The 25,812-nt window shown below is 42.1% G+C and overlaps 1 protein-coding gene across 3 annotated transcripts in view; it reads left to right on the forward strand.

The window, feature by feature from the left end:
• The window catches only part of LOC115112369 (tyrosine-protein kinase Fes/Fps-like), a 45,959-nt gene that overhangs the window by 1,285 nt on the left and 18,862 nt on the right, over positions 1 to 25,812 (forward strand). For all 3 annotated transcript variants that reach the window (XM_029639389.2, XM_065011970.1, XM_065011971.1), the window contains exons 2-7: positions 704 to 933; positions 2,275 to 2,448; positions 11,384 to 11,480; positions 11,765 to 11,948; positions 16,697 to 16,834; positions 16,946 to 17,065. In XM_029639389.2, coding sequence (XP_029495249.1) covers positions 709 to 933; positions 2,275 to 2,448; positions 11,384 to 11,480; positions 11,765 to 11,948; positions 16,697 to 16,834; positions 16,946 to 17,065 — 938 coding nt within the window. In that variant the 5' untranslated portion in view covers positions 704 to 708. The remainder of the gene's footprint in view (positions 1 to 703; positions 934 to 2,274; positions 2,449 to 11,383; positions 11,481 to 11,764; positions 11,949 to 16,696; positions 16,835 to 16,945; positions 17,066 to 25,812) is intronic.

Consider the following 25,812-nt stretch of genomic DNA (forward strand, 5'->3'; position numbering starts at 1 on the left):
GCCAGTTGCACGCTCTCTCAATTTAAGAGATCTGTGGCATTGGGTTGTGTGAGAAAACGGCACATTTAAGAGTGCCCTTTTTTGTCCCTGGCACAAAGTGCATGTGTGTAAACATCATGCGCTTTTATCAGCTTCCTTGATATACCACACCTGTCAGGTGGATGGATCATCTTGGCAAAGGAGAGTGGTTATGGATGATGCCAGAGTTCCACAGTAGGCTGCATTATATTAAGCCTCAAATTCAACTTACTTTACCATTCTACTCTGTACTAGTATAATAACTCACTTAGTAAAATTATACTAAAACCAATAAACAGTTTAGAGTCGTGTCACCCTTCTGATCAGTTCTGTATTTCAAGAGGAAGTGCCTCCTAACTGTTTTCTCCCTTGAAAATAAGTAACCCAGAAGTGAAACCCTCCACATGCCACAACTTGTTTAAATAAATAATCAGTTGTGTAGTCTTGGTATTATTTATACACCTTAACTCACAAGTTTAACTAATTCACCTGACTCTACAGTCCAGTAAAGTACACCCAAAGTTCAGAGTCTAGACTGAGGATAAATCCCATGCATTCTCATTCAGTTTTTATTTGAATCTTTCTGCACCTTATTAGCCAGGTCATGTGTGTGTGGTTTATTCTCACATCCACTCCAGTGTTTACTGTCTACAGTTTGACTGGGTTACCACTCCTCTGGGTGCAGATCTGATGGGGTTTGGGGAGGACCTGTGGTGTCCCCAGGCCCACGCGGCCCTGATGCGGCTGCAGGACTCGGAGCTGCGTCTGATGGAGGTGATGAAGAAGTGGATGAGCCAGCGGTCCAAGAGCGACCGGGAGTTCTCTGTTCAGCTGCACCAGATGGCTGCTATGGTTGAGAAACTGGAGGGGCCCCAGCCTGGGGGAGGACCGGACTACATCAGCCAGCTCAATCAGGTACTCTCTGGGTCTATTTGATTGACATTTTTTCTTGTTGACCGCACCTCTTTTGATTTGAATGAAACTTTCAATACATATTTGCCCATCATAGAAGTGGTCAGAAAGTAACTTTTTGGACCTGAATGCCAAAACATTTAGAAGATAGTGCTCAATGTTGAACCATTTTGCATACCCCGCAATGAGACATCCATGTCTTCGTCACTGGAAAAGATAAACGGTTGGGTTTGATATAATTTAAAAGCTTACAAACAGGGTTGTCATTATTTTATTATTTATTGAAAAAAAAACTATAATAATAAAACTTTAATATTGACCTTTAATATCAATTATTTAACACGTGAATTTATTTGACAATTTTCTCATGTTGTAGCTTAGACCCTATTTTACATCATCCGATGTGTTTGTGTAGTGCCTGCCATCAGTTGATACACATCATGCTCTTGAGTACAGGGTGGGTGACAGTTGTTTGAAATTATACTATCAATCTTCCATAGAAAACTTATTGAATTATTTATTATTCGAACCAGGGACTGCAGTGACGCCTCTAGCCATTCCTATTTAAGTTGACATTCGACGGTGGGTGGGTCAGTTGCCATCTTTGTGGTAGTAATTGGAGGTAAAAATGTATTTTACATTTCAATGATGTACCAGCTAAATTGCAGTGGTCTGGGATATGTCCATATATTTTCATGACACCCACCCTCTTTTCAAAAGTATACTGCGTCTCAACCGATGGAAGGAACAATATAAACATCTCAGATTATGTAAAATAGGGTCTAAGCTACAACATAAGGCGAAACAAAAAAAATGTACTTTACTCATTTGTAGGTAATTGACGTTAAAGGATAAAAAATGACATTATTTTTTGTTTGACAACCCTGTTAAAGTTTTAAAATTATGTCAAACTCAACCATTTATCTTTTCCAATGATTAAGACATGTACAGTATGTCTCATGGTGGGGTAGGCAAAATGGGTCAACTTTGAGCACCTCTAACTCCTAAATGTTTTTGCATTCCAGTCCATTAAGTCCCTTTCTGACCACTTACTTCAACCATGGGCAAATATGAATGGGGCGTTTCATTCAAATCAAAAGGGGTGCGGTCAAAAAGTGATTGAAATCAAGTGGAATGACCCTTACACTATATCAGTGGGTTTTAGCAAGCTCACTGGTTTAGACATGAGACCACATCCAGCTGCAAAGTGGACTTGACCTTTCAAACATTATCAATGATTGAGCATTATGTTTGATCAGTAGATGGCGATATGCAGAGCATTCACTTTATTAATTCTGTCTCTCCCTGTCTCTTTTTCTCTCTCTGGCCTCCTTCCTCTTTCAGTCGTGGGGTGTGCTGGTGGCTCAGACGGAGAGTTTGAGTCGTGTGATGCGGCGGCAGTCTGAAGACCTGCAGATTGGGCCTCTCAGCAAACTGACCCTGCTAATCAGAGACAAGCAGCAGCTCAGGAAAACCTACACAGAGCAGTGGAGCCAGCTCAGCCAGGAGCTCAGCAGGGTCAGACACACACACACACACACACACACACACACACACACACACACACACACACACACAGAGATGAACATATCACTTATGAGTTCTGATAGTTTCTTTGGTTACCACTCTATTTTATAGACAGTATACATCTCTATGTAGAGCCTTTTGTCACTGATCATGTCAGTGGCAAAAAACACTTCAGCGAGCAGGCCTTTCTAATCGACCTGGCCCGGGTATCCTGGAAGGATATTGACCTCATCCCGTCAGTAGAGGATGCCTGGTTGCTCTTCAAAAGTGCTTGCCCCATTCAAAAGAATGTAGAAATAAGAACAGATATAGCCCTTGGTTCACCCCAGACTTGACTGCCCTTGACCAGCACAAAAACATCCTGTGGCGTTCTGCATTAGCATTGAATAGCTCCCGCGAGATAAAAAACTTCAGGAAGTCAGGAACCAATATACTCAGTCAGTTAGGAAAGCTAAGGCTAGCTTTTTCAAACAGAAATTTGCTTCCTGTAGCACAAATTCCAAAAAGGTTTGGGACACCGTAAAGTCCATGGAGAATAAGAGCACTTCCTCCGAGCTGCCCACTGCACTGAGGCTAGGAAATACTGTCACCTCCGATTAAATCTATGATAATCGAGAATTTCAAAAAGCATTTTTCTACGGCTGGCCATACTTTCCACCTGGCTACCCCGGCCAACAGCTCTGCACCCCCTGCAGCAACTTGCCCAACCCCCCCGCTTCTCCTTCACTCAAATCCAGACAGCTGATGTTCTGAAAGAGTTGCAAAATCTGGATCTTTACCAATCAGCTGGCCTAGACAATCTGGTCCCTCTCTTTCTAAAATGATCAGCAGAAATTGTTGCAACCCCTATCACTAACCTGTTCAACCTCTCTTTCGTATCGTCTGAGATCCCCAAAGATTGGAAAGCTGCCGTGGTCATCCCCCTCTTCAAAGGGGAGACACTCTACACCCAAATTGTTCAGACCTATATCCATCCTGCCCTGCCTTTCTAAAATCTCCGAAAGCCAAGTTAACAAACAGATCACCGACCATTTTGAATCCCACTGTACCTTCTCCACTATGCAATCTGGTTTCTGAGCTGGTCATGGGTGCACCTCAGCCATGCTCAAGATCCTAAACGATATCATAACTGACATCGATAAAAGACAGTACTGTGCAGCAGTCTTCATCGACCTGGCCAAGGCTTTCGACTTTGTCAATCACTGCATTCTTATCGGCAGACTCAATAGCCTTGGTTTCTCAAATGACTGCCTCGCCTGGTTCACCAACTACTTCTCAGATAGAGTTCAGTGTGTCAAATCGGAGGGCATGTTGTCCGGACCTATTGCAGTCTCTATGGGGGTGCCACAGGGTTAAATTCTCGGACCAACTCTTTTCTCTTTATATATCAATGATGTCGCTCTTGCTGCTGGTGATTCTCTGATCCACCTCTATGCAGACGACACCATTCTGTATACTTCTGGCCCTTCTTTGGACACTGTGTTAACAAACCTCCAAATTAGCATCAATGCCATACAACACTCCTTCCGTGTCCTCAAACTACTTTTAAATGCTAGTAAAACTAAATGCATGCTCTTCAACCGATCGTTGCCCACACCCGCCCGCCCGACTAGCATCACTACTCTGGATGGTTCTGACTTAGAATATGTGGACAACTACAAATACCTAGGTGTCTGGTTAGACTGTAAACTCTCCTTCCAGACTCACATTAAGCATCTCCAATCCAAAATGAAATCTAGAATTAGCTTTCTATTACGCAACAAAGCCTCCTTTACTCATGCTGCCAAACATACCCTCGTAAAACTGACTATCCTACCGATCCTTGACTTCAGCGATGTCATTTACAAAATAGCCTCCAACGCTCTACTCAGCAAACTGGATGTAGTCTATCACAGTGCCATCCATTTTGTATGCTCTTGTTGGCTGGCCCACACTACATATTCGTCGCCAAACCCACTGGCTCCAGGTCATCTATAAGTCATTGCTAGGTAAAGCCCCGCCTTATCTCAGCTCACTGGTCACCATAGCAACACCCACCCGTATCTCTGGCTCCAGCAGGTATATTTCACTGGTCATCCCCAAATCCAACACCTCCTTTGGCTGCATTTCCTTTCAGTTCTCTGCTGCCATGGACTAGAACGTATTGCAAAAATCACTGAAGCTGGAGTCTAATATCTCCCTCTCTTTCTTTAATTATCAGCTGTCAGAGCAGCTTACCGATCACTGTACCTGTACACAGCCAATCTGTAAATAGCACACCCAACTACCTCATCCCCATATTTTTATTTATCCTCTTGCTCTTTTGCACCCCAGTATCTCTACTTGCACATCAGCATCTGCACATCTATCACTCCAGTGTTAATGCTAAATTGTTATTATTTTGCCTCCATGGCCTATTTATTGCCTACCTCCCTACTCTTCTACATTTGTATACACTGTACATATATTTTTATATTGTGTTATTGACTGTACGTTTGTTTATGTGTAACTCTGTGTTGTTGTTTTTGTCGCACTGCTTTGCTTTATCCTGGCCAGGTCGCAGTTGTAAATGAGAACTTGTTCTCAACTGGCCTACCTGGTTAAACAAAGGTGAAATAAAAAAAGGAAATGTACAAATAATAATTATCAAAAATCCTGTTTCACAAAGGGCTATTACTGTAAGACTATTAATATGACTATTATTAAGGCTTATTGCGCCTACATACCTTTCATAGGAATACTGTTATCACCTGAAACAAACAGTCAAAACAGACGGTCACCGTGTACTAATATCTGTTTTCTGATGTTCTTCATTTGAAGATCGTGGCGTAGGTTGCAAAGAAAGCTGTTTTAAACTTTGGGCTTGAAATAGTTAAAAGAAGCACAAATGTGTGAATATAATGCATTCCCTTTTCACCAGTGTGGATATGCAGCAGGCGCTCCTCATTGAGATGCAGAGCTGCACAGTTATTGCAACTTCATTAACAGACAGCACTCAGTTGAAATGAAAGCCAATGGGCTGTAACTGAGTTTGGCCATTGTTGTCTAATTGAGAACTGCTCTTGCATAGCAAATGCATTTTGATGAGCAAAAGCCATCGGGGACTTTAATATGACAATAGTTTTTGCCCTTTCCATGGTTTCTATCATTACCCTATTACGGCGAGCAAATGATGTGTTAATCTTTAATGAATTGTTAGGTTTATGGGTTGCAGTTTGTACATTGCCTGGGTCAGGTTTTGCCTTAGTACCCCTGTACAGTACACTACAAACAAGTCACAGGCGTCATGCAGACATGTATAATTAACCTTTTGTGAACTTTTGTGAAACACCACAGCACAGTTGAAAAATATATGGCAAATATAAATTAAAACTGGATGGTTTTCAGAGATAGATGGGAGGGGTTGAGTGGTTGAAGGATGGGATTAAAAACAAACAAAAGATTACTATTGTAAAATATGCTGTGTCTGTAAATCAATCAATCAATCAAATGTATTTATAAAGCCCTTTTTACATCAGCCTATGTCACAAAGTGTTATACAGAAACCCAGCCTAAAATCCTAAACAGCAAGCAATGCAGATGTAGAAGCACGGTGGCTAGGAAAAACTCCCTAGAAAGTCAGGAATCTAGGAAGAAACTTAGAGAGGAACCAGGCTCTGAGGGGTGGCCAGTTCTCTTCTGGTTGTGCCGGGTGGAGATTATAACAGTACGTGGCCAAGATGTTCAAACGTTCATAGATGACCAGCAGGATCAAGTAATAATAATAATCACAGTGGGTGCAACAGGTCAACACCTCAGGAGTAAATGTCAGTTGGCTTTTCATAGTCTGTTGTTCAGAGTTAGACAGCAAGTGTGGGGGGGTTGGGAGAATACTTCAATTCACACAGGACACCGGATAAGACAGGAGAAATACTCCAGATATAACAGACTGACCCTAACCCCAGACTCATAAACTATTGCAGCATAATTACTGGAGGCTGAGACAGGAGGGGTAGTATGTAGAAGGCTAAGTGTTGTTAATTATTTTACTCCAATTAGGGGAGGGATGGTAGGGTTAGGGGAAATAATAAAGGAAAAGATATGGGGGGGGGGATGTGTGTGTGTGTGTGTGTGTATATATACAGTTGAAGTCGGAAGTTTACATACAGTGGGCAAAAAAGTATTTAGACAGCCACCAATTGTGCAAGTTCTCCCACTTAAAAAGATGAGGCCTGTAATTTTCATCATAGGTACACTTCAACTATGACAGACAAAATGAGAAAAAAAATCCAGAAAATCACATTGTAGGATTTTTTATGAATTTATTTGCAAATTATGGTGGAAAATAAGTATTTGGTCTCCTACAAACAAACAAGATTTCTGGCTCTCACAGACCTGTAACTTCTTCTTTAAGAGGCTCCTCTGTCCTCCACTCGTTACCTGTATTAATGGCACCTGTTTGAACTTGTTATCACTATAAAAGACACCTGTCCACAACCTCAAACAGTCACACTCCAAACTCCACTATGGCCAAGACCAAAGAGCTGCCAAAGGACACCAGAAACAAAATTGTAGACCTGCACCAGGCTGGGAAGACTGAATCTGCAATAGGTAAGCAGCTTGGTTTGAAAAAATCAACTGTGGGAGCAATTATTAGGAAATGGAAGACATACAAGACCACTGATAATCTCCCTCGATCTGGGGCTCCACGCAAGATCTCACCCCGTGGGCTCAAAATGATCACAAGAACGGTGAGCAAAAATCCCAGAACCACACGGGGGGACCTAGTGAATGACCTGCAGAGAGCTGGGACCAAAGTAACAAAGCCTACCATCAGTAACACACTACGCCGCCAGGGACTCAAATCCTGCAGTGCCAGACGTGTCCCCCTGCTTAAGCCAGTACATGTCCAGGCCCGTCTGAAGTTTGCTAGAGAGCATTTGGATGATCCAGAAGAAGATTGGGAGAATGTCATATGGTCAGATGAAACCAAAATAGAACTTTTTGGTAAAAACTCAACTCGTCGTGTTTGGAGGACAAAGAATGCTGAGTTGCATCCAACGAACACCATACCTACTGTGAAGCATGGGGGTGGAAACATCATGCTTTGGGGCTGTTTTCCTGCAAAGGGACCAGGATGACTGATCCGTGTAAAGGAAAGAATGAATGGGACCATGTATCGTGAGATTTTGAGTGAAAACCTCCTTCCATCAGCAAGGGCATTGAAGATGAAACGTGGCTGGGTCTTTCAGCATGACAATGATCCCAAACACACCACCCGGGCAACGAAGGAGTGGCTTTGTAAGAAGCATTTCAAGGTCCTGGAGTGGCCTAGCCAGTCTCCAGATCTCAACCCCATAGAAAATCTTTGGAGGGAGTTGAAAGTCTGTGTTGCCCAGCAACAGCCCCAAAACATCACTGCTCTAGAGGAGATCTGCATGGAGGAATGGGCCAAAATACCAGCAACAGTGTGTGAAAACCTTGTGAAGACTTACAGAAAACGTTTGAGCTCTGTCATTGCCAACAAAGGGTATATAACAAAGTATTGAGATAAACTTTTGTTATTGACCAAACACTTATTTTCCACCTTAATTTGCTAATAAATTCAGTAAAATTCCTACAATGTGATTTTCTTGATTTTTTATCTAATTTTGTCTGTCATAGTTGAAGTGTACCTATGATGAAAATTACAGGCCTCTCCCATCTTTTTAAGTGGGAGAACTTGCACAATTGGTGGCTGACTAAATACTTTTTTGCCCCACTGTACACCATAGCCAAATACATTTAAACTCAGTTTTTCATCATTCCTGACATTTAATCCAGTAAAAATTCCCTGTTTTAGGTCAGTTAGGATCACCACTTTATTTTAAGAATGTGAAATGTCAGAATAATAGTAGAGAGAATGATTTATTTCAGTTTTAATTTTTTCATCACATTCCCAGTGGGTCAGAAGTTTACATACACTCAATTAGTATTTGGTAGCATTGCCTTTAAATTGTTTAACTTGCATCAAATGTTTCAGGTAGCCTTCCACAAGCTTCCCACAATAAGTTGGGTGACTTTTGGCCCATTCCTCCTGACAGAGCTGGTGTAACTTTTAGGCCTCCTTGCTCGCACACACTTTTTCAGTTCTGCCCACAAATGTTCTATGTGATTGAGATCAGGGCTTTGTGATGGCCACTCCAATACCTTGACTTTGTTGTCCTTAAGCCATTTTGACAGAACTTTGGAAGTATGCTTGGAGTCATTGTCCATTTGGAAGACACATTAATTTCCTGACTGATGTCTTGAGATGTTGCTTCAATATATCCACATAATTTTCCTCCCTCATGATACTATCTATTTTGTGAAGTGCAACAGGCCCTCCTGCAGCAAAGCACCCCCACAACATGATGCTGCCACCCCTGTGCTTCACGGTTGGGGGTGGTGTTCTTTGGCTTGCAAGCCTCCCCCTTTTTCCTCCGAACATATCGATGGTAATAATGGCCAAACAGTTCTATTTTTGTTTCATCAGACCAGAGGACATTCCTCCAATAAGTACGATCTTTGTTCCCATGTGCAGTTGCAAACCGTAGTCTGTCTTTTTAATGTCGGTTTTGGAGCAGTGGCTTCTTCCTTGCTGGGCAGCCTTTCAGGTTATGTCAATATAGGAACTGTTTTACTGTGGATATAGATTATTTTGTACCTGTTTCCTCCAGCATCTTCACAAGGTCCTTTGCTGCTGTTCTGGGATTGCTTTGCACTTTTCGCACCAAAGTACGTTCAACTCTAGGAACCAGAAGGTGTCTCATTCCTGAGCAGTATGACAGCTGTGTGGTCCCATGGTGTTTATACTTGCATACTATTGTTAGTACAGATGAACGTGGTACCTTCAGGCCTTTGGAAGTTGTTCCCAAGTATGAACCAGACTTGTAGAGGTCTACAATTTATTTTCTGAGGTCTTGGCTTATTTCTTTTGATTTTCCCATGATGTCAAGCAAAGAGGCACAGAGTTTGAAGGTAGGCTTTGAAATACATGCACAGGTACACCTCCAATTGACTCAAATTATGTCAATTAGCCTATCAGAAGCTTCTAAAGCCATGATATTATTTTCTGGAATTTTCCAAGCTGTTAAAAGGCACAGTCAACTTAGTGTCTGTAAACTTCTGACCCACTGGAATTGTGATACAGTGAAATAATCTGTCTGTAAACAATTGTTGGAAAAGTTACTTGTGTCATGCACAAGTAGATGTCCTAAACGACTTGCCAAAACTATAGTTTGTTAACAAGAAATTTGTGGAGTGGTTGAAAAGCGAGTTTTAATGACTCCAACCTAAGTGTATGTAAACTTCCGACTTCAACTGTATATATACAAATGGGGGATTGGAAATGATGCAGACAATTACGTTGATGGAAGCCACAATAAATAATAAATCTGACATACCCCCTAAAAAATAGTTATTTTTAACCTTAGATCAGTGGTCACCAACCGGTCGACTGGTCGATCTCAAGGCATTCCTAGTCGATCACCAAACATTTCTGTAAATAAAACTACGATAAAGCCTTGTTCCTATTTTTTATTTTGTTTTGTTTTTTTGTTTCATGCTGTTGGCGGTAGGTGCACTTCATTCAGCAGCCCCAGTCCCGGGAAGGCAAAGTGTTCTCATTTTTAACCATTTCATGTGTCAGAAGGTAGAACTCCGCCTACCCGGCGAACCTAGAGAACAAATCAAGTGCACCGTCATTGTCATAGCAAAGTTGATACTGTGAAATTTTAAAACTAATACAGCAAAGAGCTACTGTTTTTATGAGTAAGTTCATGTTTAAGTTGTTGTTCAACACTGTCAGCACCTTGTTCAACACTTTTATAAGCCATAAAATACACGTTCTCACTACTTCCACTCATGCTACAACCAGCACTGCAGCTGCAATGAATGATTGTATCAAATTTTTGATAAGCTTGCATTGTTGTTGTTATTATTAGTGGCTTGTCTTTTTTAATATCGAGGAATATTTCTCTTTCTCTGATCATAGGAATAACAACATGAATTGGTACATGAGGCAGAAACAATGCAGTGTGACTTGAGTTTTGCCATCAGCTAGAAGACTGTTCTCTTTTCTCAGCGGAGGGACCGCTGCTCCCTGCCTCCCCTCAGACTGAACATCAGATGCAGGCCATCAGTCCAGTAAAATAATAATAATAATACTATGCTCACTCAGCTCTGCCTCACAAGTACTACAACAAATGATCTATTCCCAGTGTGATCATATACCTACATTTTTTAAATATAATTTCAAAATTGTCTGAGAAGAACATAATTGGCAGGGCAATTAAAGCATAGCCAATATACAGTGATAATGTATTTGGCCTATAGCCTACTGCACAAACATCATTGCTACAGAACGGTTTTTAATTGGTTAATGTTACATAGGCATTTTGACTCAGAAAGTGATCATGACTCAGATAGGTTGGTGACCACTGCCTTAGATGGTGGCTTAATGGAAATGTTAAGGGTAAAGAATTGCAGTCAAACCAGTTTCTGTTACCAGGGCCCTCTGATGTCACCGACCACTTCCTGTGTGCCTCTACCTCTGAGTTGAGAGGTGTTGGGATACAGACCTGTAGGGTCTGGGTCCCGGTCTTTCCTGTCTGGTCTTTCTACTCTCTCTCGTCTGTCTGTGTTGTCTCAGACGTGGCAAAGCTGGGGTCAAACAAAAGCCTGCATTGTGAAGGCACTCCTGCTTTTAACAAACCACACCCGTATCACTTGTTTGTACAGTGTCACCTCCACTCCTTTTTAAGTACATATATGATCCCCTCCTTTCCCACTGATGACGGTGCTGTGTGGTTAGATAGTAGAAATGTATTTGAGGACTCTCATTGTTCTTAGAGAGTGGCTGAATAGCTCTCTACTCGTCCCATTTGTTCTTCAATTTATGCACCTTGTTTGGATGAGGTAACACTAATATACCCTTTCCATTTGTCAGGTGACCCAGACAGAGCTGGAGAGGCTGAAGGCCAGCTATAGACAGCTGGTGAGGGATGCAGGGCAGGCAAAGAGGAAGTACCAGGAGGCCAGTAAAGGTGGGGAAGCTCACTCTGTCTGGCTCCGTCTCATTTCTCCGAACAGCACAGACCCACTCTCACTTTGACTGACTGAAAGGATTACATTCTGGAAAACAGATCATTACCTCCTGATAGTTCTGTTTAGACAACTGGTGTCCTAATGATTCACCAAATTAACACAGTTGATCATATTAGTAGTGACTATTTGTCGTGTGTATTGTTTTTCCACTTCTATGCTACATTTGTGTGTGTTCTACTGATATATATACATATATATATACATATATCTTGTGTTTGTTTAGATAAAGAACGTGAGCGTGCGAGGGAGCGCTATGTGAAGGCTACTCTGAGGCTCCATGAGCTTCATAATGAGTATGTTCTGTCAGTCAGAGCAGCCCAGGTGTACCATCAGCACCACTACAGCCAGGCCCAACCTGCCCTGCTCATGGCACTACAGAGCCTACAGCAGGAGATGGTACTCGTACTGTAAGTGTGTGTGTGTGTGTGTGTGTGGGGAAAGCACAACTCTGTCAGTGAATTCCCAGTCAGTGATGATCATATTGTGTGTGTACAGCGCGGTACAGCCTTATTCTAAAATTGTTTAAATAAAACAATTTCCTCAGCAATCTACATACAATACCCCATAATGACAAAGCGAAAACTGTTTTTTATACATTTTGCACATAAAAAACTGAAATACCTTATTTAGATAAATATTCAGACCCTTTGCTATGAGACTTGAAATTGAGCTCAGGTGCATCCTGTTTCCATTGATCATCCTTGAGATGTTTCTACAACTTGATTGGAATCTCCCTGTGGTAAATTCAATTGATTGGACATTATGATTTGTATTATTGACTGTATGTTTGTTTTACTCCATGTGTAACTCTGTCGTTGTATGTGTCGAACTGCTTTGCTTTATCTTGGCCAGGTCGCAATTGTAAATGAGAACTTGTTCTCAACTTGCCTACCTGGTTAAATAAAGGTGAAATTAAAAAAATTAAAATAAAAAATTGGAAAGGCACACACCTGTCTATATAAGGTCCCACAGTTGACAGTACATGTCAGAGCAAAAACCAAGCCATGAGGTCGAAAGAATTGTCCGTAGAGCTCCGAGACAAGATTGTGTCGAGGCACAGATCTGGGGAAGGGTACCAAAACATTTCTGCCGCATTGAAGGTTCCCAAGAACACAGTGGCCTCCATCAGTATTAATTGGAAGAAGTTCGGAACCGCCAAGACAACCTAGAACTCGCCGCCCGGCCAAACTGAGCAATCGGGGGAGAAGAGCCTTGGTCAGGGAGTTGATCAAGAACCCGATGGTCACTCTGACAGAGCTCTAGAGTTCCTCTGTGGAAATTGGAGAACCTTCCAGAAGGACAACCATCTCTGCAGCACTCCGCCAATCAGGCCTTTATGGTAGAGTGGCCAGCCGGAGACCACTCTTCAGTAAAAGGCACATGACAACCCACTTGGAGTTTGCCAAAAGGCACCTGAAGACTCTCAGATCATGAGAAACAATATTCTCTGGTCTGATGAAACCAAGATTGAACTCTTTGGCCTGAATGCCAAGCGTCGCGTCTGGAAGAAACCTGGCCCCATCCCTACGGTGAAGAGTGGTGGCAGCATCATGCTGTGGGGATGTTTTTCAGTGGCAGGGAGAAAAGTCAGGATTGAGGCAAAGATGAACGGAGCAAAGTACAGAGAGATCCTTGATGATAACCTGCTCTAGACCTCTCATGACCTCAGACTGGGGTGAAGGTTCACCATCCAACAGGACAACGACCCTAAGCACACAGCCAAGACAACACAGGAGTGGCTTCGGGACAAGTCTCTGAATTAAAATAATAATAATAATTTCAACTTTATTCAACCAGGTAGGCCCATTGAGAACAAGATCTCATTTTCAACTTGTGACCTGGCCAAGATAAAGCAAAGCAGTGCGACCAAAAACAACAACACAGAGTTACACATAGGTTAAACAAAACATACAGTCAATAACACAATAGAAAAAGTCCATGTACAGTGTGTGCAAATGTAGTAAGATTAGGGAGTTAAGGCAATAAATAGGCCATGGTGGCGAAATAATGACAATTTAGCATTAACACTGGAGTGATAGATGTGCAGATGATGATGTGCAAGTAGAGATACTGGGGTGTAAAAGAGAAACAAAACAAAAAATAACAATATGGGGTGGGTGTGCTATCTACAGATTAGCTGTGTACAGGTAGAGTAGTTGTGTACAGGTAGAGTGGTTGGTAAGCTGCTCTGATTGTTAATGCTTAAAGTTAGTGAGGGAGATATGTCTCCAGCTTCAGTGATTTTTGCAATTTGTTCCAGTCATTGGCAGCAGAGAACTGTAAGGAAAGGCGGCCAAATGAGGTGTTGGCTTTGGGGATGACCAGTGAAATATACCTGCTGGAGCGCGTGTTGCTATGGTGACTAGTGAGCTGAGATAAGGCGGGGCTTTACGTAGCAAAGACGTAATAATTGACCTGGAGCCAGTGGGTTTGGTGACGAATATGTAGCGAGGGCCAGCCAAAAAGAGCATACAGGTCGCAGTGGTGGGTAGTATATGGGCTTTGGTGACAAAACGGATGGCACTGTGATAGACTACATCCAATTTGCTGGGTAGAGTGTTGGAAGCTATTTTGTAAATGACATCGCCGAAGTCAAGGATAGAATAGTCAGTTTTACGAGGGTATGTTTTAGAGGTCGACCGACTATGATTTTTCAACTCCGATACCGATTATTGGAGGACTAAAAAAAGCCGATACTGATTAGTCAGCCGATTTTTTTAATTTTTTTTATTCATTTTTAAATGTAAAAAAAAAAAAAAAAGTTATATATATATATATACATATATTTGTAATAATGACAATTTCAACAATTCTGAATGAACAATGAACACTTTTATTTTAACTTAATATAATACATCAATAAAATCAATTTAGTCTCAAATAAATTATGAAACATGTTCAATTTGGTTTAAATAATGCAAAAACAAAGTGTTGGAGAAGAAAGTGCAATATGTGCCATGTAAAAAAGTTCATTGCCCAGAACATGAGAACATATGAAAGCTGGTGGTTCCTTTTAACATGAGTCTTCAGTATTCCCAGGTAAGAAGTTTTAGGTTGTAGTTATTATAGGACTATTTCTCTCTCTACCATTTTGTATTTCATATACCTTTGACTATTGTTCTAATAGGTACTTTAGTATTGCCAGCCTAATCTTGGGCTTGAAGTCATAAACAGTGCAATGCTTGAAGCATTGCTAAGAGGTGCTGGAAAATGCAGGAAAGTGCTGTTTGAATGAATGCTTATGAGCCTGCTGGTGCCTACCATCGCTCAGTCAGACTGCTCTATCAAATCATAGACTTAATTATAATATAATAACACGCAGAAATTACGAGCCTTGGGTCATTAATATGGTCAAATCCGTAAAACTATAATTTCGAAAACAAAACGTTTATTCTTTCAGTGAAATCGGAACCGTTCCGTATTTTATCTAACGGGTGGCATCCATAAACCTACATTTTGCTGTTACAATTCACAACCTTCAATGTTATGTCATTATTATGTACAATTCTGGCAAATTAGTTCTCAATGAGCCAGGCGGCCCAAACTGTTGCATATACCCTGACTCTGCGTGCAATGAACGCAAGAGACGTGACACAATGTCCCTAGATAATATTGCCTGCTAACATTAATTTCTTTTAACTAAATATGCAGGTTTAAAAAATATATACTTGTGTATTGATTTTAAGAAAGGCATTGATATTTATGGTTAGGTACATTCGTGCAACGATTGAGATTTTTTCGAAAATGCGCTTTTGTTAAATCATCCCCCGTTTGGCGCAGTTGGCTGTCTTTGTTAGGAAGAAATAGTCTTCACACAGTTCGCAACAAACCAGGCGGCCCAAACTGATGCATATACCCTGACTGTGTTGCACAGAACGCAAGAGAATTAACACAAGTTGCCTAGTTAAAATACATTCATGTTAGCAGGCAATGTTTACTAAATATGCAGGTTTAAAAATATATACTTGTGTATTGATTTTAAGAAAGGAGTTGATGTTTATGGTTAGGTACACATTGGTGCAATGACAGTGCTTTTTGCGTATGCGCTTGTTAAATTACCCGTTTGGTGAAGTAGGCTGTGATTCAATGATAAATTAACAGCCACCGCATCGATTATATACAACGGAGGACAAGCTAGATAAACTAGTAATATCATCAACCATGTGTAGTTTACTAGGGATTATGTTAGGATTTTTTTTTTATAAGATAAATTTAATGCTAGCTAGCACCTTACCTTGGCTCCGTGATGCACTCGCATAACAGAGACTGCTCCTCGTTGAGTGCAATGTAATGGCCATAATCGGTGTCCAAAAATGCAGATTACCGATTGTTAATCGGCCATTCCGATTAATCAGTCGACCTCCAGTATGTTTGGCAGCATGAGTGAAGGAGGCTTTGTTGCAAAATAGGAAGCCGATTCTAGATTTAATTTTGAATTGGAGATGCTTAATGTGAGTCTGGAAGGGGAGTTTACAGTCTAACCAGACACCTAGGTATTTGTAGTTGTCCACATATTCTACGTCAGAACCTTCCAGAGTTAGTGATGCTAGTCGGGCGGGCGGGTGCGGGCAGCAATCAGTAGAAGAGCATGCATGTCCTTGAGTGGCTCAGCCAGAGCCCGGACTTGAACTCAATCAAACATCTCTGGAGAGACCTGAAAATAGCTGTGCAGCAACCCTCCCCATTCAGCCTGACAGAGCTTGAGAAGATCTGCTGAGAAGAATGGGAGAAACTACCCAAGTACAGGTGTGCCAAGCTTGTAGCGTCATACTCAAGATGAATCGAGGCTGTAATCGCTGCCAACGGTGCTTCAACAAAGTAGTGAGTAGAGGGTCTGAATACTTATGTAAATGTCATAGTTCTGTTTATTTTTTATGAATCAGCAAACATTTCTAAACAGTTTTTGCTTTGTCATTATGGGGTATTGTGTGTAGATTTAATTTTAGAATAAGGCTATAACCTAACAAAATGTGGAAAAAGTTAAGGGGTCTGAATACTTTCCGAAGTCACTGTACCTATTTAATAACTGATCATCAAGCCTTTGATTAGATGGTGCATTAGTGCTGGCCTAGAAAAAAGCCTGCACACCCAGTGGGTCCCCAGACCAGGATTGAATAATACTGTCCTGACCTCTGACTTTTGCCCTGTAACCCAGGAAGGAGATCCTGCAGGAGTACTATGACATGTCCAGTATGCTCCAACATGAGGTCGTATCTGTCCACGAGGAGATGTCTGCTGCTTTGATGGCCATAGAGCCACACAGAGAGTACGAGAGCTTCATCCAACAGAACAGGTATTCAGCTGCAAGTCACTCTGGATAAGAGAATCTGCTAAATTACTCAAATGTAAATATTCAGATCTTAGTGCAGTCAAGAGGCTGAAAAGTTTCACCATGTGTGTTCAGGTCTATAGGGGAGGTTCCGGTGTGTGTGGAGTTTGACTCTGGTCTTTTGGAGAACACAGATCGACTAAAGACTGGAGAGCTGGAACTAAATGAGCTTACAGTGGAGGGGATCCAGCACAGGTTAGTTTATACGCACACACAGACACAGCGCAATCAAAAAGTATTCAGACCGCTTGACTTTTCCCCCCAAAAATTCTAAAATGTACTAAATGTTTTTTTCCTCATCAATCTACATACAATACCACATAATGACACAGCAAAAACAGGTTTTTATATTTTTTTTCACATTTATAAAAACAAAAAACAGATACCTTATTTACTTAAGTATTCAGACCCTTTGCAATGAGACTTGAAATTGAAATCAGGTGCATCCTGTTTCCATTGATCATCCTTGAGATGTTTCTACAACTTGATTGGATTCCACCTGTGGTAAATTCAATTGATTGGACATGATTTGGAAAGGCACACGTCTGTCTATACAGTAAGGTTCCCACAGTTGACAGTGCATCTCAGAGAAAAACAAAGTCATGAGGTCGAAGGAATTGTCCGTAGAGCTCTGAGACAGGATTGTGTCGAGGCACAGATCTGGGGAAGGGTACCAAAACATTTCTGCAGCAATGAAGGTCCCCAAGAACAGTTGCCTCCATCATTCTTAAATGGAAGAAGTTCGGAACCGCCAAGACAACCTAGAACTGCCCGCCTGGCCAAACTGAGCAATTGGGGGAGAAGGGCCTTGGTCAGGGAGTTGACTAAGAACCCGATGGTCACTCTGACAGAGCTCTAGAGTTCCTCTGTGGAGATTGAAGAAACTTTCAGAAGGACAACCATCTCTGCAGCACTCCGCCAATCAGGCCTTTATGGTAGAGTGGCCAGCCGGAAGCCACTCTCCAGTAAAAGGCACATGACAGCCCACTTGGAGTTTGCCAAAAGGCACCTAAAGACTCTCAGATCATGATAAACAAGATTCTCTGGTCTGATGAAACCAAGATTGAACACTTTGGCCTGAATGCTAAGCGTCACGTCTGGACTAAATCTGTCACCATCCCTACGGTGAAGCGTGGTGGCAGCATCAAGCTGTGGGATGTTTTTCAGCGGCAGGGACTAAGAGACTAGTTAGGATAAGAGGTCGTCCGATTAATTAGGGCCGATTTCAGGTTTTCATAACAATCGGTAATCAGCATTTTTGGATGCCGATTATGGCCGATTACATTGCATTCCACGAGGTAACTGCGTGGCAGGCTTGACCACCTGTTACCTGAGTGCAGCGAGGAGCCAAGGTAAGTTGCAAGCTAGAATTAAATGTATCTTTTAAAAAACAATCAATCTAAACATAATCACTAGTTAACTACACATGGTTGATGATATTAGTAGGTTAACTAGCTGTGTTGCATATAATCAATGCGGTGCCTGTTAATTTATTATTGAATTACAGACTACTTTCGCCAAACGAGTGATTTAACAAAAGCACAATCGTTGCACGAATGTACCTAACCACAAACATCAATGCCTTTCTTAAAATCAATACACAGAAGTTTTTTTTTTTTTTTTTTTAAACCTGCATATTTAGTTCAAAGAAATTCATGTTAACTAGGGAAATTGTGTCACTTCTCTTACGTTCATTGCACACCGAGTCAGCAGTTTGGGCTGCCTGGCTCATTGCGAACTAATTTGCCAGAATGTTACATAATTATGACATAACATTGAAGGTTGTGCAATGTAACAGCAATATTTAGACTTAGGGTTGCCACCCGTTCGATAAAATACGGAACGGTTCCGTATTTCACTGAAAGAATAAAAGTTTTGTTTTCGAAATGATAGTTTACGGATTTGACCATATTAATGACCGAATGCTCGTATTTCTGCGTTTATTATATTATAATTAAGTCTATGATTTGATAGAGCAGTCTGGCTGAGCGGTGGTAGGCAGCAGCAGGCTCGTAAGGACTCATTCAAACTTTACTCCGTTTGCCAGAGGCTCTAAGCAATGCTTGACCACAGAACTGTTTGACTTCAAGCCTATCAACTCCTGAAATTAGGCTGGCAATACTAAAGTACCTATTAGAGCATCCAATAGTCAAAGGTATATGAAATACAAATGGTATAGAGAGAAATAGTTGACGCGTCATAATTCCTATAATAGTAGTATGTATATATCGGCCGATTTGAATCGGTATCGGCTTATTTGGTCCTCCAATAATTGGTATCGCTGTTGAAGAATCATAATCGATCGACAACTAGTTAGGATGGAGGGAAAGATGAACGGAGCAAAGTACAGAGAGGTCCTTGATGAAAACCTGCTCCAGAGTGCTCAGGACCTCTGACTGAGGCGAAGGTTCACCTTCCAACAGGACAACTACCCTAAGCACACAGCCAAGACAACGCAGCAGTGGCTTTGGGACTAGTCTCTCTGAATGTCTTTGAGTGGCCCAGCCAGAGCCCGGACTTGAACCTGATCGAACACCTGTGGAGAGACCTGAAAATAGCTGTGCAGCGACACTCCCCATCCAACCTGACAGAGCTTGAGAGGATCTGCAGAGAAGAATGGGAGAAACTCCCCAAATACAGGTGTGCCAAGCTTGTAGCGTCATACCCAAAAAGACTTGGCTGTCATTGCTGCCAAAGGTGCCTCAACAGAGTACTGATTAAGGGTCTGAATACTTAAGTAAATGTGATATTTACGTTATTTAAAAATTTAAAAAATAGCAAAAAAATAAAACTGTTTTTGCTTTGTCATTATGGGGTAATTTGTGTAGATTGATGAGGATATATTTTAAGTCTGTAACGTAACAATAAAAACAAGCCTCCCCCTTTTTCCTTCAAACATAACGATGGTCATTATGGCCAAACAGTTCTATTTTTGTTTCATCATACCAGAGGACATTTCTCCAAAAAGTACTATTTTTGTCTCCATGTGCAGTTGCAAACCGTAGTCTGGCTTTTTTATGGCGGTTTTGGAGCAGTGGCTTCTTTCTTGCTGAGCGGCCTTTCAGGTTATGTCGATATAGGACTTGTTTTACTGTGGATATAGATACTTTTGATTTCTTTTGATTTTCCCATGATGTCAAGCAAAGAGGCACTGAGTTGGAAGATAGGCCTTGAAATACGTCCACAGGTACACCTCCAATTGATTCAAATGATGTCAATTAGCCCATCAGAAGCTTCTAAAGCCATGCCATCATTTTCTGGAATTTTCCAAACTGTTTAAATGCACAGTCAACTTAGTGTATGTAAACTTCTGACCCACTGGAAGTGTGATACAGGGAATTATAAGTGAAATAATCTGTCTGTAAACAATTGTTGGAAAAATGTCTTGTATCATGCACAAAGTAGATGTCCTAACCAACTTGCCAAAGCTATAGTTTGTTAACAAGAAATTTGTGGAGGGGTTGAAAAACTAGTTTTAATGATTCCAAAGTGTATGTAAACTTCCGACTTCCACTGTGTGTGTGTAAATACAGTGGGGAGAACAAGTATTTGATACACTGCCGATTTTGCAGGTTTTCCTACTTACAAAGCATGTAGAGGTCTGTCATTTTTATCATAGGTACACTTCAACTGTGAGAGACGGAATCTAAAACAAAAATCCAGAAAATCATATTGTATGATTTTTAAGTAATTAATTTGCATTTTATTGCATGACATAAGTATTTGATCACCTACCAACCAGTAAGAATTATGGCTCTCACAGACCTGTTAGTTTTTCTTTAAGAAGCCCTCCTGTTCTCCACTCATTACCTGTATTAACTGCACCTGTTTGAACTCGTTACCTGTATAAAATACAGCTGTGTAAGGACATCAGGGATAAAATTGTACACCTGCACAAGGCTGGGATGGGCTACAGGACAATAGGCAAGCAGCTTGGTGAGAAGGCAACAACTGTTGGCGCAATTATTAGAAAATGGAAGAAGTTCAAGATGACGGTCAATCGCCTTCTGTCTGGGGCTCCATGCAAGATCTCACCTCATGGGGCATCAATGACCATGAGGAAGGTGAGGGATCAGCCCAGAACTACACGGCAGGACCTGGTCAATGACCTGAAGTGCTTGGACCACAGTCTCAAAGAAAACCATTAGTAACACACTACGCCGTCATGGATTAAAATCCTGCAGCGCACGCAAGGTCCCCCTGCTCAAGCCAGCGCATGTCCAGGCCCGTCTGAAGTTTGCCAATGACCATCTGGATGATCCAGAGGAGGAATGGGAGAAGGTAATTTGGTCTGATGAGACAAAAATAGAGCTTTTTGGTCTGAACTCCACTCGCCGTGTTTGTAGGAAGAAGAAGAATGAGTACAACCCCAAGAACACCATCCCAACCGTGAAGCATGGAGGTGGAAACATCATTCTTTGGGGATGCTTTTCTGCAAAGGGGACAGCACGACTGCACCGTATTGAGGGGAGGATGGATGGGGCCATGTATCGCGAGATCTTGGCCAACAACCTCCTTCCCTCAGTAAGAGCATTGAAGATTGGTCGTGGCTGGGTCTTCCAGCATGACAACGACCCAAAACACACAGCCAGGGCAACTAAGGAGTGGCTCCGTAAGAAGCATCTCAAGGTCCTGGAGGTCCAGACCTGAACCCAATAGAAAATCTTTAGAGGGAGCTGAAAGTCCCTATTGCCCAGCGACAGCCCTGAAACCTGAAGGATCTGGAGGAGGTCTGTATGGAGGAGTGGGCCAAAATCCCTGCTGCAGTGTGTGCAAACCTGGTCAAGAACTACAGGAAACGTATGATCCCTTTAATTGCAAACAAATATTTCTGTGCCAAATATTCAGTTATGCTTTTCTGATGTATCAAATACTTATGTCATGCAATAAAATGCTAATTAATTACTTAAAAATCATACAATGTGATTTTCTCTCACAGTTGAAGTGTACCTATGATAAAAATTACAGACCTCTACATGCTTTGTAAGTAGGAAAACCTGCAAAATCGGCAGTGTATCAAATACCTGTTCTCCCCACTGTATATATATACACACACATTCTCACTCAAAGGTTTTAGAACACCTTCTTATTCAGGTGTTTTTTTTATATTTAAAAAAAAAACTATTTTCTATATTTAAGAATGATAGTGAAACATCAAAACTATGAAATAACACATATGAAATCATGTAGTGACCGTAAAAGTGTTAAACAAATCAAAATATATGTTGTTTTTGAGATTCTTCAAATAATCACCTTAATGCCTTGATGACAGCTTTGCACACTCTTGACATTGTCTCAACCAGGTTCAACTGGAATGCTTTTCCAACAGTCTTGCCAACAGTCTTGAAGGAGTTCCCACATATGCTGAGCACTTGTTGGTTGCATTTCCTTCACTCTGCGGCCCAACTTATCCCAAACCATCTCATTTGGGTTGAAGTCGGGGGATTGTGGAGGCCAGGTCATCTGTGGCAGCACGCCATCACTCCTTCTTGGTCAAATAGCCCTTACACAACCTGGAGGTGTGTTGGGTCAATGACCTGTTGAAAAACAAATGATAGTCCCACTAAGCCTAAACCAGATGGGATGTCGTATCTCTGCAGAATGCTGTGGTAGTCATGCTGGTTAAGTGAGCCTTGAATTCTAAATAAATCACAGACAGTGTCACCAGCAAAGCATCCCCACACCATAACACCTCCTCCTCCATGCTTCACTGTGGGAACCACACATGCGGAGATCATCCGTTCACCCACACAGTGGTAGGAACCAGAAATCTCCAAGAAATTCTCTTCTTATTGGTGTCCTTTCGTAGTGGTTTCTTTTCAGCAATTCGACCACGAAGGCCTTATACAGAATACCACATACCTTGTCATAACACAACTGGTTAGCTCAAATGCATTAAGAAGGAAATACATTCAACACAAATGAACTTTTAAGAAGGAACACCTTCTTGGCTCAAATGCAATAAGGAAAGAAATTCCACAAATTAACTTTTAACAAATCAAATCAAATGTTATTTGTCACATACACATGGTTAGCAGATGTTAATGCGAGTGTAGCGAAATGCTTGTGCTTCTAGTTCCGACAATGCAGTAATAACCAACAAGTAATCTAACTAACAATTCCAAAACTACTGTCTTATACACAGTGTAAGGGGATAAAGAATATGTACATAAAGATATATGAATGAGTGATGGTACAGAGCAGCATAGGCAAGATACAGTAGATGGTATCGAGTACAGTATATACATATAAGATGAGTATGTAAACAAAGTGGCATAGTTAAAGTGGCTACATGTATTACATAAGGATGCAGTAGATGATATAGAGTACAGTATATACGTATGCATATGAGATGAATAATGTAGGGTATGTAACATTATATTAGGTAGCATTGTTTAAAGTGGCTAGTGATATATTTTACATCATTTCCCATCAATTCCCATTATTAAAGTGGCTGGAGTTGAGTCAGTGTCAGTGTCAGTGTGTTGGCAGCAGCCACTCAATGTTAGTGGTGGCTGTTTAACAGTCTGATGGCCTTGAGATAGAAGCTGTTTTTCAGTCTCTCGGTCCCAGCTTTGATGCACCTGTACTGACCTCGCCTTCTGGATGATAGCGGGGTGAACAGGCAGTGGCTCGGGTGGTTGTTGTCCTTGATGATCTTTATGGCCTTCCTGTAACATCGGGTGGTGTAGGTGTCCTGGAGGGCAGGTAGTTTGCCCCCGGTGATGCGTTGTGCAGACCTCACTACCCTCTGGAGAGCCTTACGGTTGTGGGCGGAGCAGTTGCCGTACCAGGCGGTGATACAGCCCGACAGGATGCTCTCGAGCTTGATGACGAGCTTGGAGGGCACTATGGTGTTAAATGCCGAGCTGTAGTCGATGAACAGCATTCTCACATAGGTATTCCTCTTGTCCAGATGGGTTAGGGCAGTGTGCAGTGTGGTTGAGATTGCATCGTCTGTGGACCTATTTGGGCGGTAAGCAAATTGGAGTGGGTCTAGGGTGTCAGGTAGGGTGGAGGTGATATGGTCCTTGGCTAGTCTCTCAAAGCACTTCATGTTGACGGAAGTGAGTGCTACGGGGCGGTAGTCGTTTAGCTCAGTTACCTTAGCTTTCTTGGGAACAGGAACAATGGTAGCCCTCTTGAAGCATGTGGGAAGAGCAGACTGGTATAGGGATTGATTGAATATGTCCGTAAACACACCGGCCAGCTGGTCTGCGCATGCTCTGAGGGCACGGCTGGGGATGCCGTCTGGGCCTGCAGCCTTGCGAGGGTTAACACGTTTAAATGTCTTACTCACCTCGGCTGCAGTGAAGGAGAGTCCGCATGTTTTCGTTGCAGGCCGTGTCAGTGGCACTGTATTGTCCTCAAAGCGGGCAAAAAAGTTATTTAGTCTGCCTGGGAGCAAGACATCCTGGTCCGTGACTGGGCTGGTTTTCTTCTTGTAGTCCGTGATTGACTGTAGACCCTGCCACATACCTCTTGTGTCTGAACCGTTGAATTGAAATTCTACTTTGTCTCTATACTGACGCTTAGCTTGTTTGATAGCCTTGCGGAGGGAATAGCTGCACTGTTTTCATTCGGTCATGTTACCAGTCACCTTGCCCTGATTAAAAGCAGTGGTTCGCGCTTTCAGTTTCACGCGAATGCTGCCATCAATCCACGGTTTCTGGTTAGGGAATGTTTTAATCGTTGCTATGGGAACGACATCTTCAACGCACGTTCTAATGAACTCGCACACCGAATCAGCGTATTCGTCAATGTTGTTATCTGACGCAATACGAAACATATCCCAGTCCACGTGATGGAAGCAGTCTTGGAGTGTGGAGTCAGCTTGGTCGGACCAGCGTTGGACAGACCTCAGCGTGGGAGCTTCTTTTTTTTAGTTTCTGTCTGTAGGCAGGGATCAACAAAATGGAGTCGTGGTCAGCTTTTCCGGAAGGAGGGCGGGGCAGGGCCTTATATGCGTCGCGGAAGTTAGAGTAACAATGATCCAAGGTTTTTCCACCCCTGGTTGCGCAATCGATATGCTGATAAAATTTAGGGAGTCTTGTTTTCAGATTAGCCTTGTTAAAATCCCCAGCTACAATGAATGCAGCCTCCGGATAAATGGATTCCAGTTTGCAAAGAGTCAAATAAAGTTTGTTCAGAGCCATCGATGTGTCTGCTTGGTGGGGATATATATAAGGCTGTGATTATAATCGAAGAGAATTCTCTTGGTAGATAATGTGGTCGACATTTGATTGTGAGGAATTCTAAATCAGGTGAACAGAAGGATTTGAGTTCCTGTATGTTTCTTTCATCACACCATGTCTCGTTAGCCATAAGGCATACGCCCCCGCCCCTCTTCTTACCAGAAAGATGTTTGTTTCTGTCGGCGCGATGCGTGGAGAAACCCGCTGGCTGCACCGCCTCCGATAGCGTCTCTCCAGTGAGCCATGTTTCCGTGAAGCAAAGAACGTTACAGTCTCTGATGTCCCTCTGGAATGCTACCCTTGCTCGGATTTCATCAACCTTGTTGTCAAGAGACTGGACATTGGCGAGAAGAATACTAGGGAGTAGTGCACGATGTGCCCGTCTCCGGAGTCTGACCAGAAGACCGCCTCGTTTCCCTCTTTTACGGAGTCGTTTTTTTGGGTCGCCGCATGGGATCCATTCAGTTGTCCTGGTTGAAAGGCAGAACACAGGATCCGCGTCGCGAAAATCATATTCTTGGTCGTACTGATGGTGAGTTGACGCTGATCTTATATTCAGTAGTTCTTCTCGAACGGATGTAATGAAACCTAAGATGACCTGGGGTACTAATGTAAGAAATAACACAAAAAAAAAAAAAAACTGCATAGTTTCCTAGGAACGCGAAGCGAGGCGGCCATCGCTGTCGGCGCCGGAAGTAGAGACACCTGTTAACTAAAATGCATTCCAGGTGATTACCTCATGAAGGT

This window comes from Oncorhynchus nerka, linkage group LG27 (assembly GCF_034236695.1).
Source record: "Oncorhynchus nerka isolate Pitt River linkage group LG27, Oner_Uvic_2.0, whole genome shotgun sequence".
Classification (NCBI taxonomy): domain Eukaryota; kingdom Metazoa; phylum Chordata; class Actinopteri; order Salmoniformes; family Salmonidae; genus Oncorhynchus; species Oncorhynchus nerka.